Genomic DNA, 19,724 nt, shown 5'->3' with positions numbered 1-19,724 from the left:
ATAGCCTCCTGAGCATTGCCAAATGTAACTCTGGAAACTCCTGACTACTATGTGAATCTAGAAGTCCTCAGAAACACAGAGCCAAATAGCATTACACAGGTGCCAGCACTGAACTACTGGGCCAGCTGACAAGGATCACTGAGGGTGGCCCCTAGGCTGCCTGATCACTGCTTGGTAGGCCCCCTTTCAAAAATGAAATTAAAAAAAAAGTATAAAGCTTTAGTTAAGATTTGTTGCACTGTGGGTGATGAAGCTGCAATGTGCATTCATTGTTAATAGATAAAAAAAAACTATTTGCTTCCAGTATAAGTCATAATTTAATTTAAATCTTAGAGCAGATTATTTGTTTCATTCCATAACTCTGTTTTCATGTCCAAGCCATCAAACAACACTATATCAAATAATTAAATCTGATTTTCTTTTTAGGTTTTATGAGTTTTCTAGAATATTTTGAGTAGCTCTCTGAGTTATCCCACTAAATAATTACTACATATCTTTTTATTAGGACACATTGACTAAAATATTTTACATTTCCCTTGTTATACCTTCCAAGTTATAGACACTTATGAATTTCTTTAACACTCACAATTACCTTCTCCACATATTTGAGCCTTTTATTTCTACTTAGTATTTAATTTACAATTTGTACTCAGAAACATTAGCATTTTTGTCTTTTAGTGACTTTACTTAACAGCTATTACTGTCAACTGTTTTTTTTTTTTTTTTAACAATTTTAAGCAGGTGGTAGAAGCAATAGTACACCTTCTGCAACTGAACAGGCTTCAATCCTCAGCATCCCATCTGCCACCCCACCCCAACCCCAAGCTTGCTAGGACTGATTCTTTTTTTCTGTTTTGTTTTGTTTTGTTTTTGTTTTGACGTTTTACTCGGGGCTACTCCTGATTCTGCACTCAGAAATTGCTCATGGCAGGCTCAGGGGACCATATGAGATGCTGGAAATCCAACCAGTGTCCGTCCTGTGTTGCCAGTGTTCAAGACAAATGCCCTGCCACTGTGCAATTGCTCTAGCCCCAGGACTGTTTCTTAAATGCAAAGCCAGGAGTTGGCCCTGAGCCTCACTGGGTGTGGACCAAACAACAACAACAAAGAATTTCAAGCAATACTTGTGTATGAAAGCCTTAGATCAAAGACAGATGATTTAGTCCATACAAGTGTCATTTAGTAGTAGGCAGGGGGCAGCAATCTTCACAATAATGCAGGAGGGTAATGGTGAGGTATGTTTCCTCCCTAAATATCCATATTATAACTTAAGAATTCCTGATTCATGTTTCAAGAGGAAAAAGTTAAGAACTATCATTCTCAATTTATCATAAACAAAGTCAAAGATAAAATTATAGTCCTACGTCAATGATAGTTGGAAATGATCACTCCAGACAAGAACTAGGTGCTGAAAGGAAATAAAGTGATTGGCGTGATACCCTTTCAGTAAAATATTGCAAAAGGTAGAAAGAGAAAATGAGAAAGAGAGAGGAAGAGAAAGAGAAGAAAAATGTTTGATCCAGAAGCAGTTGTGGGGGATGGGGGGGAAACTGGGGGCATTGGTGATGGGAAATGTACACTGTGAAGGGTGCTGGACATTGTGTGACAAACTCAATCATGAACAATTTTGTATCTTTGGTAAAAAAAAACCATTATGAACAACCTTTTAACTATGCTGTTCAATAAATTAGCTAATTAGAATATTCATGGCACAGAATTTGTGTTTAATAAATATCATTGAATGCAAAAAATGTATAGTCTTATGTATCCAGAAAGAATCCTACTTTGAAATACGGATAAAAAGAAGGAGGAATACCACAGATGCAGAAGTTCAAGACCACTTTTTGAAATCTCAAATATGGCTTAAGAGAAAAGAAGGCCAATGGTAATACAAGTTCATATTTCCTAGGTGCAAATATACGAAGAAGACTTCAAAAAGGAGCGATCAGACCGAGAAAGACTTAATCAAGAGAAAGAGCAACTACAGCAAATGAACCAAACCTCACAATCCCAGTTGAACAGGCTTCATTCTAAGGTATACATTCAAACAAAAGCATCTTTGCCAGCACATATGCAATTTCTTATCTTTTCTTGGGAGATTAGTACCTTTTGTAGGAGTTGAAAATGACTAGTTTTACATTTTGTGTTTTAAGCAGATAGTTACTAGAAGAAACAGAAACTGAAATCCAAAGATTTTCATGAAAATCTATTTCTTTTTTTTTTTTTTTTTTTGTTTTTTTTTGTTTTTGGGCCACACCTGGTGATGCTCAGGGGTTACTCCTGGCTATGCGCTCAGAAGTTGCTCCTGGCTTGGGGACCATATGGGACACCGGGGGATCGAACCGCGGTCCATCCAAGGCTAGCGCAGGCAAGGCAGGCACCTTACCTCTAGCGCCACCGCCCGGCCCCCTCTATTTCTTTTGATCTTTTTCAAAAAATATGTATTTTGGTAGAATAGAAATTGAACAACCTGGTGCTCAAATTCAAGATTATCGCAACCTGCTCTGGTCAAGTTTTCTTAGAAATTCTTCCTATTTTCTTTAAAAGGTTTCCTTTTAAAACATTCATGACTCAAAATATTACTTATACATTTACTGAAACAAGAATGAAGTTTATTACAATATTATCCTTTTTTTTTCTTAAAACCCATGATGAGTGAAACTATTCTGGGGTTTTAAGAAAAATTAAGGGCATAATTGTAATAATGCCCAGAGACAATAGAGATGAAGGCCAGAAGGACTGGCTCATGAAGTTCACCACAGAGTGGTAAGTGCAGTTAGGGAAATAACTACACTAACAACTCTCATGACAATCTTAATGAGTGAGAGAAGTAGAATGCCTGTCTCAAATACAGGCAAATGTTGGGAAGGAGGGAGTGGGTGCATTGCTGGTGGGAATGTTCCACTGGTGAAGGGGGGTGTTTTGTTTATGACTGAAACCCAACTACAATCATGCTTGTAATCATGGTGCTTAAATAAAGATTTTATATAAAAAAAAATGAATGAAGTTTAGTGGGTTTCTACATTTAATGTAGCCAGAGTACTCTCATAACAGTCAGATAATGCTAATAAGATTATTGAGATAGAACATATTCAATGTAAGAATAATAAAATTAAGTGTAATACAATATATTAAAAGTATACCCAGAAAGTAGCCACAATGGGGTAAATATTGCGGTTATGAAGACCAACGTAGCAAAAGCAATTTGGATTTAAGAAAAAAAATGAACCACATACTATTTGACTTACAAAATCATGCAATGATTTTCAGTAAGTGGGAAATTGCTGAGACATGTTATGCCATGACTCTAGCTTCAAGATTTTTCATCTTACAGTAAATTTTAAGCTAGTCATTATTCACTTCATAATGCAAAGTAAATAGTGAGTTAAATTTAATTTCTTCCTTGACATGTTTTCAGGAATTAACTTGAAATTTCACATGAAGTAATTACTCAGCAGAACCATTCCCCCAAGAACTAGAAAAGAATGAAACAGTGCTAACATCATAATGCATTTTTCTGAAAATAATTCACATACTCTACTTTGTAAAAACAATGGGTGAGACATGAAAATGGTTTATTTACTCTGGGCAAGTAAAGGCCTCTTCCAGTGGTGCTTTCGGAACCAGCTAGTGCCAGAGATTGAATCAAAGTCCCCTGTAGGCAAAATGTATTCTCAGCTACAGCTAAACACACAGAGAACACACCCTGCTTTCCCCAAGTCAGAAACTTTTATCGTTGCTTCCTTTTTCTTTCACCCATCCCTTTTGAGATGTAAAGACACACCTAGGCTTGATTTGCCTTAGAAAGGTATTTTTTGCCTGTTAACTACATTGGCCTTCCTCTCCCCCCAGGTGGATTGAGTGGTCGGTCAATAAAAAGATCAGGTAGGAAGGAGAGTTGGGCTGGAAGCCCCCTGACTTCATGCTTTTCTCCCTTAAATCTGTCTTGTTTTTCTTAATCCTTGTGGCACCCCTACCTCAGACCCATTCCCCTGGGGTTGAATTATGGCAGAATTATGGCCACTACACTCAGCAACTTTGTGCTGTCTCCTTGGCTGATTCCCTGAATGGTTTTGAAGGTGTTGCTACAGAAATTATTTCACTTCTTCCATGTGTTAATTTTATTCATTTTGTGACATTTATTCAGGTTGTTGATAAATTAATGCCTAAAACTGGTAATGTCAGGGGCTGGGTATGTAAGTCAATGGTAGAGCACTTGACTAACAAGTGCTAAGATGCTTTATTCCCCAGTATAGAAAGAAAAAAAAGGTTTTTGGTAATTTTACTGTCTCTACTACAACCTGAAGAACACATATAGATGTATTCTAGATTATAACATACATTTCATTTAATCTATTGTGCTTTAGGAGTATTGTGCTTAGGAGTAAGTGTTTCTTTTAAAAATGTCTATGATAGATTTCATGATGATAGATTTCATAAGAAGATGTAATAGATGATTTAATGTTCAATGTCTTATCAGCAGAATCAATGTGTTTCATAATAAAACTGCCATTACTCTGAATGGCATATCCAAAGAAACTATTTTGAAAAAGAAAGAAAGGTTTAATGTAACCTCACTCTGGCAGTTGTTTATATATTAGAGCTTACTCTCTAAAAATGTTGACACTAATATAAATAGGTATAAGGTAGACTGAAAGATACCAAAAGACACTGGAATGGGAGGAATTTAGGAGTAAATATTGTGTCCCAACCTCTGCTTGGTTGACTCATAGTTGTTGATAACTTTGAGCATATTATCACACGTTTCTGTGCTCCCATCTATAAACCTAGAGTTGGACTCGCATTAGATGATCCCTAAAGCATTTCCTATAACTCCAAATCCTCTCCTTGACTTCACTTCTAAGTTCATTTTCTTAGGTAGGTAATGACAATGAAATTTCCTTCATAATTTCATGAAGCTGTTCTATAGTTGAGTTAAAAAATAAATCTATACAAGAGGCAGGAAGATTAGCCCAATGGGCTGGAACACACATTTAAAGTGCAGGACCCTGGCTTCAATTCTGGTGTCCTCCTGAACACTCCTAGGTAAAGTCCTTATGGTTCCCGATACCATTGGAGGGGCCCAAAACAAAATTAGAAATAAGCACCATATACAAACAAACAAATCTTTATAGTGGGCCAGGATTAACTCAGTGGCAGAACAGTCATCTTCCATCTTCCAAGTGTGAAGATGTGGGTGTGATACCAGGAAAACACACACACACACAGACACACACACTCTATACAAAACCACCTACGGTAGCTCAGAATATGAAGCACATTCATTTCATCAATTATTTTAGCCAATTCGAAGGGAGAAATTTTAATATTTTCATGGATTTACCTGCTACTTTTATTTCCAGGTAACCAAAATTTGATGCTTGCTGTTTGCAAGTCACATTTCTCTAGATTATGAGAGAATGGAAAAATATCCTTGCTAGTAAAAATAAAACTCACATTAGCATATTATAGGAGGTAGGAACTATAACCAACATATTCCTGCAAATACTAGTTTAATATTTGCTAATTCAGTATTGGTATTGGTTTTATAGAACACCTATTGTGAATGAATTATATGCAGCATATATCAAATGACAAAATGTCTGTAAAATAGAAAGACTAAAATTAAGTCTCTCGTAGAAAATCTGGGAAGAGTCAGTTACAATTTTATGTTAAAGCTTGGCATCTAGCCTCTGTACACCCAACTTCTTTTTTTATATTAATAATTTTTATTTTGACCAAAGTGGATTATAAATCATTCACAGTAGTATTTCAGGTACATAGTGACATTGAATCAGGGGCATTCCCACCACCTTCTAAGATTTTTTATGAAAGACTCTGAATGGATCAATTCTCATTTAATTCAGTAAGCAATAGGTGTTCTAATTTCTTTCTTTCTTTCTTTCTTTCTTTCTTTCTTTCTTTCTTTCTTCTTTCTTTCTTCTTTCTTTTGTCTTTCTTCTTTCTTTTCTTTTCTTTCTTTTTTCTTTCTCTTTCTTTCTCTTTCTCTTTCTTTTTCTTTCTTTCTCTTTCTTTTCTTTCTTTCTTCTCTCTTTCTCTTTCTTTTTTTCTCTTTCTCCTTTTTTCTCTTTCTTCTATCTTTCTTTCTTTCTTTTTTCTTTCTTTCTTTCCTTCCTTCCTTTCTTTCCTTCCTTCCTTCCTTCCTTTCTTTCTTTCTTTCTTTCTTTCTTTTTCTTTCTTTCTTTCTTTCTTCTTTCTTTTGTCTTTCTTCTTTCTTTCTTTCTTTCTTTCTTTCTTTCTTCTTTCTTTTGTCTTTCTTCTTTCTTTTTTCTTTCTTCTTTCTTTCTTTCTTTCTTTTGTCTTTCTTCTTTCTTTTCTTTTCTTTCTTTTTTCTTTCTCTTTCTTTCTCTTTCTCTTTCTTTTTCTCTTTTTCTTTTCTTTCTTTCTTCTCTCTTTCTCTCTTTCTCTTTCTTCCTTTTTTCTCTTTCTCCTTTTTTCTCTTTCTTCTTTCTTTCTTTCTTTCTTTTTTCTTTCTTTCTTTCTTTCTTTCTTTCTTTCTTTCTTTCTTTCTTTCTTTCTTTCTTTCTTTCTTTCTTTCTTTCTTTCCTTCCTTCCTTCCTTTCTTTCTTTCCTTCCTTCCTTCCTTCCTTCCTTTCTTTCTCTCTCTCTCTCTTTCTTTCTTTCTCTCTCTCTCTCTCTCTCTTTCTTTCTTTCTTTCTTTCTTTCTTTCTTTCTTTCTTTCTTTCTTTCTTTCTTTCTTTCTTTCTTTCTTTCTTTCTTTCTTTCTTTCTTTCTTTCTTTCTTCTTTCTTGGATCCACACCCAGTGATGCTCAGGGATTACTCCTGGCTATACACTCAGAAATTACTCCTGGTTTGGGAGACCATATGGGACCCTAGGGATCAACCCAATGTCTATCCTGGATCAACCACATGCAAGGCAAACACCCTATTGCTGTGCTATCGCTCTTGAGAAGCTGTTCTATATTTCTTTCAATATCTATCTAAATATCAATGCATGATGTAGTTTAACAATGCCCTCCACAAATCAAAATAGCATTTTTAAATTCTCCAACTTTTCCAAACTTCATGCTTGGAGACACCAAAACAACTGTTTTCATTGACATCACTGTTATCACTGCTTGACCTTTGATTTGGGAGTAGTTTGGGAACTAATAATGTGGATTCTTTTGACAACTAAATTTCATTTTTTGTTTATAGATAAAAGCTTGTGAGATAGAGAAAGAAGAACTAGAGAAGCAATTAAAACAGGTATGCACTCCTTATCTAAATCCTCCAAGTCTTTTTGTCAGTGTCGAATTGGCAACTTTCCACTGCGCATTCTCTTTTTCTCTCCCAGATTAATCAGTTTCTCCTGACTCAACTAAAGCCATATTCAAACTGTTCTCAAATATGATTCCACATCAGAATCACTTGAACAGATTTAAAACTACTGACCTGGGTCTCATCCTCAGAGTCATGGTTCTAGTCTAACCCTCAATCATCTCATTAGTAATATTAGAAAGACATTATGAATTTTTTAAGTTCTGCAGGTGATTCCAAAAAGAAAAGTTTGAAATACCTGCTATAGATGGGCTAGAATAACCTCCATATTTTATTATCAATAGGATCAGTTACTGGAACTAACCAGGCTTCTTAACACTGACATTCATGGAAAGCATCTGGTTTACATAACCTGTTTCTAGTAGCATGAACCTTAATGTGCACTCATGCAAGTGGAGATTTCCTCACAGACCCACTTTCTTATTATTTGTTAAATTGCTGATGCAATTTATCAAGGAAAACTACAGTTGCCTCTTGGACACCAAAGGGTCTTTTTGGATAATATTCTATGCCACTGGTGGTTTTGCAGAGGCTTAATTTATAATTAATTTATTAGAAATTACAAAGGCCCTGATTGACCTTTGTAGGAGTTTCTGACTGTAATATAAAGATATTTTATGGTTTAATTGGTGTTGCTTCTTAAATGAGGACCCCTGTAAATAAAATATATAATATACATTTATAATACAATAATACAATAAATATTATTATAAAATAATAAAATATAAAGTGAACTCTATATACCTAATAAGCACTTCTTGTTTCTCGAAAAGAAAGAAATAATTATCATTTCAACTTATGTATATTATTTTTATTTGGGGACCACATTCAAAAGTGGCTTAGGGCTTACTCCTGGCTCTGTGCTCAAGGATCACTTCTGGCATCGTTTCAGAGCCCATAAGACATGCTGGGGATAGAACCCTGTCATGTGCAAGGCAAACATCTACTGTTTTATGTCCCCAGTCCCCCTGAAATTTTGGTATATAGTATCACTTGTATGTACTCAAACAGTCTAAACAATGACTTGCCAATAATTTTGAATTAGGTCGAAATAAAATTGAAGCTATAAAATCTAAAGAAAACCCTTATAATCAATTATGTAAAGCCAGGGGTCAATAGGATGCCCCAACTTCCCCTACTACAAGTGAAATGCTCACATTGTCCTCCTCAGATGAATTTTCCAACCTGTACATGCAACTCGGGTTTCCACCAGCAGGATTCAGGTGGACACACAGGCTCTAGGACTGTACAGGAACCAGAGAAGCACCCTGTAAGTAATTACTGCTCAATACTCAATTTGGATAGAAGTTGTTTGTGTCTGTATTTTGAGGACTTAATATTGTCTTTTGAAATCAGTCTGTAATGTGCAGTTTTACAATGCTTGATGTGCATTGTAATTATCTTTGGTACACTGTGTTCACAGAACTCAGAAATGTGAATAAAAGCACTTCTAAAGTATACCAAATTGAACTATAATTCCTTGAACAAACATGTCATTTTATATTGGTCATTTTTAATAATATCCCCAACTGCACTGAAAGCACATTTTCATGTAGAAAGAAAACAATGTAAATATAGCAGAAAGGTGGATAGGACATAAAAGCTATTTTTTGTGGTAAACTGGTATCAAACTATACTGCTACTTGCTACCTCTGTGCAAAACAGATTTTGACATTTTCCATTAAAAAGGATTTTCTTAAAGAATCCAGGATAAAATGACCCACTTATTCATGTTCTATGACCGTGTCTATCTAGGAAAAATAAAATAGACAGTGAACCAATTATTTATGAATGGAATTGGTTTGTACAGTCAATTTAAATAAGCCAGACTTCAAAGGTTCTTTCATTCTTGTTAACATCAGAATTCTTATCACCTTCCCCAATGGAATTTAGTCTCTGCCATTCTGTCTATATCCACAGAAACTTTACCCAGGGAAACTAGTATGTATTTTTTTGCATTTGAAATTCAATCAGACAACAATTCTTCTCTCCCTGGGTTTATATTACCTGTAATTTTAAGTGATTATAATTTAATAATTTTTAATAATTTAATTGATTATAATTGAGATTATAATTGAACTTTTGCTAACAGAACATTCAATACAAATATAAATCTCCTGATAGTTTCTGACACTTGCCATAGTTTTGTATTTTGAGTATGATTCAAAGCCCTTGCCTTAAAGGAAGAGATAATGGCTATCTTGGTGGCCGAGGATATCAGAATTCAATGAGCTTCTTTCATTTGACCCTTCTTTCATTTGACTCAGCACCACTGAGTAGGGAACGGTTCTCTTTGGGTTGTAACTGGTAGATTCTTCCATCTGCTTTTCCGCTCCCATTTCTCTTTTTCCTTTTTTATTTTTTGAAACACTGTGAAATACAGTTACAAAGTTGTTCATGACTGTCACAGTTACAGAATGCCCAACACTCATCTCTTCCCCTGTGCACATTTCCCACCACCAGTGTCCCCAGTTTGCTTCTCACCCTTCTTCTGGTCTCCCTCTGCTTGTCTCTATGGCAGACATCCCCCCTCCCTCTTTTCTCTCTGATTCTCTCCTTCCTTTAACCCCTTTTAAATACTGATTTGCAATATGTTTACTGAAGGGGTGCCATGCATATCACTTTACCTCCATTCAGCATCCAGTTCTTGTCCAGAGCGATTCCTCTCAGCTACCATTGTCATAGTGCTTTTCTGTGTCCTAACTACACTCATCAGCTCTTTGTGGCAAGCTTCCTACCACGGACCAGTCTTCCTGGTTTTCACTCTACTGCTTTTGGATATTATCAACATACTATATTTTTATATTTCACAAATGAGAATGTTATTCTACGTCTAAACCTCTCCCTCTAACTCATTTTGTTTAACATAATACTCTCATATCCATCCATGTATAAGCAAATTTATGACTGTACTTTCAGGAATCATTTTTATAGCTTTTATCTGTTCATTTTTTATTCTTCACCTTAAACATTACTTGAGCTCTTCAAAAGTGGCTATTATTTCTTAACTTTTTTAGGGTAAAGAATTATTAATATTGTAAGAAAAAATAGAAATTTACTTTAGGTTCATTGCCTACTAGTTGGAGAATTGGAGGAATATTCATGTGAAAGGAAAGTTAACTATACAATTATTGAATCATTAAAACATAACTAGAAGAGAAAATGGCAATATTTGATGTTTCAAATATTTACTTACGGAAGGTTAAAATTCACCTACTATGAAAAATATCAAGCATTATTTATGGACAGAGGTTATGTGGTCTACATTCTGTGAAGTTATCACCAAATAAAGATCTGGAATTTAAAAAAAAAAGATTCAAAGTCATGTCCAAAGACCTACATTTTCAAGTGGTGTTCTGTGAAACAAAATTTTGATATAATGTTAGAATTGTCAAAACTCTCAGAATTATTTTGAAGCCTGCACTGAAGCCCATGCCAGTGTTTGTATAATGTCAGCATATTCACCTTCTTTTGGCAAATCTCCTGGAATATAGAACTCAGGTTCACGTCACTTATCCTATGTGTTACTTGAGACATCTAAAAATAAACGAGGAGATAAAAAACAGAGGTGATCTCATTTCCTCTTTGAGCTTTTTCCTGAACTAAAAGGGGCCAAGAACCTAGGTGTCTGAGTGGGGGTAAAGTGAGGTCAGATTCTACTCAAGGCTGCATTTCTTCGTGTCTTATTAGGTGATTGAACTTTTCAGTTACTTTCAGTGGTCTGGCAGCCCTGAAAATGCTTTTCCTTGACTCATTCTCAAAAAAGTGTTTCCTCATATTATTGCAGCAGGTAATGGACTAGAAGAACAAAGAAACTGTCTTGTCTGTCTTTGGGAGAGGTCAGAGGCAGGAGTGAGCATTTGAAACTGAAAGACAAAATTACTCCATGGCTAGGTAAAAACCGAGCTGGCCCTTGCAAAGGGTGATGGACAAACTGACTGTCCTTGGAGTTGTATCTTCAAATCCAGGGTAATAAATTATTATTAATAATTTATGATTTATTCAAGGAAATTTGTTGGACATGTTTCCTGATATGCATTATCCAGCTAGTAATAAATGGTATTAACTTAAGAAAAGTTTTCAAAGAAAAATACAAGCCTACCCTCTCCTTCCACCACTTCTTTGTTCTAATTGGCCTAGGCAGTGCCATGCTAAGTGCAGCAGAGGAGCAGGGAAAAAGAGCAAAATGTGCCCTGTTTGACCACTCTGTCCCTGTTCCAAATGCTGCATGTATCCATCCATCAGGTCCCCGTATAATGGCTTAAAAAATTCCTTCCTGGACCAACTAGAAAGCATTAAGCTTGCCTTGGTTTTTACCCCCTAATAATGTTGCTTCCCTGTGTGAGGGCTTTAAAAAGATTATTTGTTGATGGTAGAACACTTTGTTTTATTTATGGGCTATAGTACATTTTACTATAGTATTTATCCTTCCACATATATCTAAAACACATCTGTTTCAGGAAGAAGGGAAAAATGCCATAACCCCCAAATAAGTAGAAATTCTGGCCAGAGCAGATTTAGGAGGGGTGTGTTAGATGGTAGCAGTGATGAGGGTGGTGAGGGAGATGAGCAAGATTGGCAACAGGTTTGGAAAGAAACTACTCTTGTTTTGCCTGCGTCATAAAAGCCACATTGGATAATTATATTTTAATGCACCACTTTGTTCTGTTTGAAGTCCATATTGCTATAATAATGTTTTATTGTTCCACACAGCCAGACTATCAGTGGTATGCTCCTGACCAGTTTCCGCCAGATGTGCAGCACAAAACAAATGGTAAGACCACAGCTGGATGGAGCATTCTTTCATGTTTACATTTTTATGGGATCTTTTGGGGGGGATGTTTACTCCAACGTGTGCTTCTCCATACTCTGGGAGGGATGACCTATTCTAACACGAATTGGAGACACAGCACTAATGTCATGCACCTGGAGTTCTATTGCCATCCTTAACACAAAGAAAATGTTTGAAGGCAGAAATGCAAGGATCTCAGTTCTGACTTCTGTTCCAACTCTTGCCTCAAAGTCAATTTTCTATCTGGGGTTCGAAATGAAACTAAATAAGACTGTCTTATAACAACCCACATAACAGAGCTCTATGATTGCACTACAAAGGAAAGATGCACGCCCACTCTTCCAGGTTGAGTATATGTTTGACAGATGTTCTAAATGTCACTGGCAGTCAGAGGAAGCCAACAGATCATAACTGGGGTCCCTAATGATGAAATGTCAGATTCCCAGGTTAGTCCAGGGTGGCCCATAACATACTTTCATGTCTGCTGGGAAAAACTAACCATTCGCCTATAAAGGACTCACCTCCTCTTTCTTTACTGCTCTTATATTGATTTTGTTTTTGTCATTCTTTGCAGAATTTGCTGTACTTTCTGTATCTTATGTCTATCATTTCAAGAGACCACCCGAGAGTGGGGTGTGTAAACTGGGTTTTAATAACACCACTTTTGTTCTCATCACCTATCATCAGAAATCAGCAATGTCTGTTATATGTTTAAAATCTCACATGACATACACCTGCAACTTTCCAGATTTAATTTCCAGAGATTTCAATCTGTCTAGAAAAATTGAAGATGAGCCATATCCCTGTTTTAAGCCCTATCTGAAATCTGATCTTCTTTAGTTTAGAGCTGAGATAATTGAATTCTAATGTTTATTACGAAGAGTCCATTATGAAGTGGAAATAGGGAGCAGGGGACACAACATAGAGTGTTTGAGTTGTAAATTTCACAAGTACAAGGTGCTGCTCATTGTCATGTATGTAAATAGAACTTCCCAACGTTGCTTAGTGTGCAACCAGTACAGATGTACACAGCAGCATAGAGAGTGACAAGAAAATTAAAGAGTGAAACCTGATCTTTATATTTCTGGGTATTCCTCAGAAAATTAGAAATTTTGTTTCCTTTTATTTCTATTAAAAACACAAAAGTGCTCTAAAGAGACTTTCAGTTCTAGCCATACAAAGTGGAATTTTGATTATTTTGTTTGTTTTTGAGCCACACACAACAGGCTCAAAACTCAGGTATCATTCCTTGAGGTAATCACAGGATCATCTGGGGTACCAGGATGGTTACATGCAAGGAAAATGCCCTAGCTGCTGTAGTATTGCTCCAACCTCATAATAAAGATTTTATTAGAAAGTCATACCCATGTGACTGTTGTCCAGACAAAATAAAGTCTGTGTTTTTGAAATCTATTGCTACATAATAGCAGTTACCATGCAATTATAATTTCCATTGGTCTGTAATGATTATTTAAACTATTTCTTCTTAGAAATCACTGGAGTATATAGTTACACTGAAAATTAATATTATAAATCCATTTATATAATAATACAGAATTCTACTGAACCAATATTATAGAAGCTATTGATTTTGGAGAAAAATTATATTTAGAAACAAAATAAAATAAATGTGTAAATTGAATTTTATAATCAGCATAAGAGTCCTGTTGATTTGTCTACTAGGGAAGAAGTACTACAAATACATAATATATGTTATATATATATAAATATACCATGTAGTAGTATCTAAAGATGAAATATAGAATAAAAAAGTAAACTTCTATAATGCACCATTCTAGCCTTTATAACTTTATAACAATGATACAAACAGATGTTTTCATTGTCTCATTTACAAATGAGGAAGTTAGGTTTATAAAACTTAAATAACAAGCCTATTCACATACTTATTAATATTAGCCCAGAGATAAGATTTCAAATGTGTAAGACTTGAAATCTTTGCAAGGAAAGAAAGATTGATTGAACAAATAGACTCTGTCTCTGATTGTCTATAGATAAAAATATTTTAAATCCCTTTATATTTTATTTTTATAATAACACAATAACTTGCTTATTTTTAACTCAAAATTACCCTTCAGAAAGTTATGTAGTATTCTGTAAACTCTCTTAGATTTTATCCTGAGAATTTTATTTTCTAACTCCAATATATGTAACAATTATGCCTCCAATGACAATTGTATCTGAAATAGTGGCTTTGTTTTATATTACATACATGTAGAAAAGTTTCTACATGTTTCTCTTAAAAAGTATGGAGGCTAATGAGAGATTAAATCGCGGATGCCAGTAGGTATATAGGAAAATAATATAGGACAATAATACTTGGGGAATTGCATGTTATATGTACACAGTTCTAAACTTAGAAACAGTTATATAGACTAGCTATTGATTAATAAATATACCAGGAGATCCAGAATGTCCTAAATTGGTTTAAAAGTCTAAGCAATTTGTTTTTAATATACAGTGGTAAAAGAGAGTTCAGTCAGGGCACATCTTTTTTCTCTTCCTATCATCTTTTCAATGTCAAGGGTTTTCAGAGTGGATTTAAGGAAGAGCTAGCAGGCACATCCCAACTTCATTCATTTGCCTCTAACCTATCTACAAGCTTGGCTCTGGATCAGCCTTCAGACCTGGAGTAAAGGACAACATAAACCTTCATGGGCAGAGAATTCAGGTTTCCGCATGTGGGTGCCAGAAGTTTGGCAAGCTCACTCTTTGGGTGATAGAGCAGGATTCAAGAAGTGTGGAGCCCAGTGTAAAGCTTTCTAGACAGAGAGTAGGGACATTAGATACTGAGTGTCTCACTGAAAAGTCTTTAGGTCAACTAACTTTAAACTTTGTTCTCGGGTTCTCTCTGTAATTATTCAAAGGTACTTGGCACAAATTTAAAAGCAATTCTTTTTTCAAAACATAAATACTTAAAGGTTTTCAAGCCATTTAGGACTTGTGTGGCTTTCTTTATGTAGAATATTAGGTAGTGACATTTATATATACTAAACTCCATAGGTGTTCATGAGTTGGTTACCTTAGCGCTTAAGAAATATGAGGACCAGAGCAGTAGCACAGCAGCAGAGCATTTGCCTTGCACATGGAAGACCCAGGATGGACCAGGTTTGATTATCAGCTTCCCATTTGGTCTCCTGAGTCTGCCAGGAGTGATTTCTGAGCACAGAGCCAGGAGTAACACACCACCGGTGTGGCCCCAAAACAAACAAATAAAAAAAACCCATGATTTTTACTAAGAGCATTTTAATCAGATTTTATCTGTTATCAGAATAGGATAAAATAATGACTTCATGCTTGTAAAACAATTATGGTATGTGGAATTAGTAAACTTTGACAGCATATTGTCTATTCCTTCCTGAAATTCAAAGGCTATTTTCTGACCATAATTGGGTGCCAATCACTTCCATATCTTCCACAGTTTTCATATGGTATAGAACTAAATGTTATGTGATGGGCTGGAGTTCAGTTCTTCCATATTTGGAAAAGCATGACATATAAATATGTGAGATTATACTGTAAGCAAACAATCATTTCTTTATAATATAGAGATCAAAGCTTAACTAGTATTCATGAGAGTCTTCATGAAAGTTTAATAATTAAGTACTTGCATGCTGATGGAGTTCATTTCCTAGGGCTGCCATAGGAAAGTAATACAAACTGGGTGGCTTCAAATCTAAGGTTTTAAGCTCTGTAGTCTAGAAAACTGAATTTGAGTGTTGGCAAGGTCATGCTCCCTCCAGAGCCTCAAAGGCATCGTCCTTCCATGCCTCCTCCCTCCTCTAGCAGCAACAGATGTTGCACGTCTGTGTAATTCCAATATCTGCCTCTTACTTCACATACTATCTTTTCTCTGTGTTCAGCTCCAATTTTCTCTGATAGAAACACCAGTTAAACTGGATTAGGATAATCCAATTGACCTAATATTAAAGCTGACACTATCTGTAAGTCTCCATTTCCAAATACAATCACATTCCTAGTTACCAAGGACTAGAACCCTAAACATTTTCTAGATCTAGAGGGACCCAATTAGACATATAAAACCAACTATATACTAGAAACTTTTAAACATTTTAGGTGGTTTTCTTTTTGTTTTTATTTTGTTTTGTTTTGGTTTGGTTTGGTTTTGGGGGCCACACCCATTTGATACTCAGGGTTTACTCCTGGCTATGTGCTCATAAATCGCCCCTAGCTTTGGAGGACCAAATGGAACTCAGGAATCAAACTGCGGTCCATCCTAGGCTAGCGCTTGCAAGGCAGATGCCTTACCTCTAGGGCCACCTCTCCAGCCCCACATTTTAGGTGTTTTATACATATATTATACATACATGTATTTCAATATCTTCTTCTTACATTTATATGATCAAAATTTTACAGCAATTCTAAGTCTGCTCTCAGACTTAGGACACATGGCTGCCATGTGGAACACTAAACTAAATTACAGAAAGCTTTTTCGGAGTTATATGTAGAACTATGTGTGGCTTACAACCAAAAGAAAAGAAAAGGACAAAACTTACAACAATACTATGAAAAACAGTCCTGATAATGTTCCCATTTTTCTAATTGAGGAAACTGAGGAACAGAGATTAAAGTCTACACAGCAAACTATTGGCTAGGTTATAGACTAACTCAGGTCTTCTAGCTTTGAATATTATATCAGAAGGGGTAGACCCTGCATGTCAGGCATAACATAGCTAAAACTGCTATAAATTGAAGAGAATATTGTAGCTTATACATATTTTATCCAAATAAACATTAATATTTCTGCCCTAAAAGTCAGTATCTCTATTTCTCAGTTTGTATCTTTTTATAATTTCCTTATAGCTAAACATTACAGATTATTTTTTATAATGATAAAATGACTGGATTCATTGGGAGAATTTTCAGTTCCAGGGAAATATACAGAAGTAAAGTAACCAGTTTATTATTTTGTTTTTGAGGATTTTCTTTGTGCAGGGAGGATGGTAGTTATACCTAAAGGTGTTCAGGACTTACTCCTAGTTCCTAGCAGTGCTCAGAACAAATGAGGTGTTGGGGATCAAACCCAGGGTATCTGGGACAAGACATACTTCCTGCTGGCTGTATTACATCCTGGTCCAAATGAACCTGTTTAAATAACAAAAACTTAAGAAATTTATGAAGTAGAAGAAGCAAAGATCATACTTTGTATAATTTTCAATACAAATGGATAAAATATTAATATTTTTCTCTTAAGATAATTGCATTACTAATTACTTTCCAAACATAGAATACTAATCAAATATAGATAAATAATTAATAATTTATAGATAACTTTATGCTTTTATCTGGATTTTTTAAAAATGAAATTCTAGGAGAAATGCTATAATGTTTAACCTATCAGTAAATCAATGACATTTTGTCCCTTTTATAATAAAAGGAAGTAAAATATAGTTTATTTATATTCAGATATACACGAACATATAAAAATACATGTAATAAAACATGTACATAGAAAGTCTTATAAATTCTGAACACTATAAGAATGACAAATGGGGGGCCGGAGAGATAGCATGGAGGTAAGGCGTTTGCCTTTCATGCAGGAGGTCATCAGTTCGAATCCCGGCGTCCCATATGGTCCCCCGTGCCTGCCAGGAGCAATTTCTGAGCATGGAGCCAGGAATGACCCCTGAGCACTGCCGGGTGTGACCCAAAAACCACAAAAAAAAAAAAAAGAATGACAAATGGATTCTGTTTTTTTCAGACAATGACTAAAGATAAGTATCAGTAAATCTTTCAGATGATACCTAGAGGTAAATATCATTTAAGTAATAAATCTAAACTTGAAATTGATTAAATTATCGGTATATACCTCTGAATTCAAATTTATATTCTTAACATAATCAGACTTTTTCAGGGGTCATAGACAACAAAAGCATATTTTTAAGCTTGTAAAAGTAGCTTATTATATTCTTATTATCAAAATGTTTATCTTATTATCAAAATTTATTATCAAAATGTCAAATCAGGTCTATAAGTATAAAACAAGATTATATTTATAATGGAAATATAAATTTAATGTATATAGCTGAATATTATGATATCATTTTTTCTTGCCATGAGCTCCTTTCATTGTACTAATTTGTGGCATTTAATCTTGTTGGTTCTGTCAAATTTTTCACATTGGTCTAGTAAACACAATACATGACTCATCTTAATAAACAGGCTCCATGGTTTTGCTAATAACATATCCAGAAACATTTTAAAAGTAGTTTATTTAGCAAATTTTTTTCTGTAGGGCAAGGTACTAAACCAAAAAAGTTAAAACACATAACTTACTTGCATATGTAAGATGGCCAAATCACCAAAATGCCAGCAAGAATGAGAAATAGGATAGAACCTTCCTCTTTAAGCACGAATACAAATGAGACCATAACTGATTTCACCAAATAGTAAATATATGACACTGCTTAAAATAATAATCAACCATTTTTTGCCTCTTGATTTCTCACTGTAAACCTGTCGTGAACTTATAAATAAAACATTTCTCCTTTTTTATTTGCCAGTCTAAAAGTTTACATGAGTTTGAAAATAGAAGATAAATTATTTTTAATTTTTAATCTGAAACATTTCCCTGCTATTTTTCATAGGTCTCTCCTCAGAAAAGAATCAGTAGGAACACGCACAAGATGAAGTCTACATGGACCAGGAGAGAGGTTGACCGAGGGACCTCGGATTATTTTTCGTTTTTCATTTCCTTATGGCTTGTGTCTACTACAGCTGCACACCCTCTTCTCTGTTACTTGTGCTTGGCAATGTTTCCCTTAAGCCCGGACTAAGCAAAAGGCAAAAGGGCCGAGGAGCCAGCAGTGTAAAACCAACCACCACTTCCGGTTTGCTTGAAATGAAACTGGCTGAACTAGTCAGCATAGCCCTTGCAACTCTTCAGCATATTAATGTTGGACTTACCAACATGATTTCAACAAGTCTACTTTCAGGGATGTGCTACACTCATTGACCAATGTATATTCCCAGGTGGTGTAGGGGGAAGTTGCTGTATAATTTTTTTTCTTTTTTGGCCGTACCTGGAAATGCTCAGGATTTACTCCTAGCTCTGCACTCAGGAATCACACCTAGCTCATTGGACTAGATGGGATTCTAGGGATTGAACACAGGCTACTATATGCAAGACAAATGCCCTACTAGCTGTACTATCATTCTGACCCCTGCTGTATAAATTTTGACATTACCCTCATTATTTCTATTGAAATTTAATTCTTTATACAGTTTCATTAGATATTATAATATATAATATATTCATAATCATTTGCCTACATAAACCTCTAAGTAGAGTTTAAAACGTATATATATATATATATACACACACATATATATATATATGAGAGTTTAATCAGAATAAAATAGTAAAGTTGGAACTCTACTGAAGAGTGCTTTTCTCTAATATGAGAAATTGTGAGTCTACTTCATTAAGTAGAATATATATACAGTTAAGATTTTTATGAGGTGCTGGGGATCAAACGCATAACCTCATTTATGCCAAAGATGTGTTCTACCTTGAGATACATTCCCAGCTCATGGGATAAATTTTGAAAAATAAGTCCTTACATTATGTTTATAGCTTTGATGCATTCA

The 19,724-nt window shown here is 35.1% G+C and overlaps 1 protein-coding gene across 1 annotated transcript in view; it reads left to right on the top strand.

Moving 5' to 3' along the window:
• The window catches only part of TNIP3 (TNFAIP3 interacting protein 3), a 54,024-nt gene extending 34,935 nt beyond the window's left edge, over positions 1-19,089 (top strand). The window contains exons 8-14 of the mRNA XM_049787334.1: positions 1,910-2,035; positions 7,181-7,231; positions 8,475-8,573; positions 12,017-12,077; positions 12,670-12,728; positions 14,716-14,865; positions 18,901-19,089. Of these exons, the coding sequence (XP_049643291.1) occupies positions 1,910-2,035; positions 7,181-7,231; positions 8,475-8,573; positions 12,017-12,077; positions 12,670-12,728; positions 14,716-14,865; positions 18,901-19,089 (735 nt within the window). The remainder of the gene's footprint in view (positions 1-1,909; positions 2,036-7,180; positions 7,232-8,474; positions 8,574-12,016; positions 12,078-12,669; positions 12,729-14,715; positions 14,866-18,900) is intronic.
• The last annotated feature ends 635 nt before the right edge of the window (positions 19,090-19,724 follow it).

Source organism: Suncus etruscus, chromosome 14, assembly GCF_024139225.1.
Source record: "Suncus etruscus isolate mSunEtr1 chromosome 14, mSunEtr1.pri.cur, whole genome shotgun sequence".
NCBI lineage: Eukaryota > Metazoa > Chordata > Mammalia > Eulipotyphla > Soricidae > Suncus > Suncus etruscus.
The sequence above is the reverse complement of the archived record's forward strand: the minus strand, read 5'-3'. Positions and strand labels throughout refer to the sequence as shown.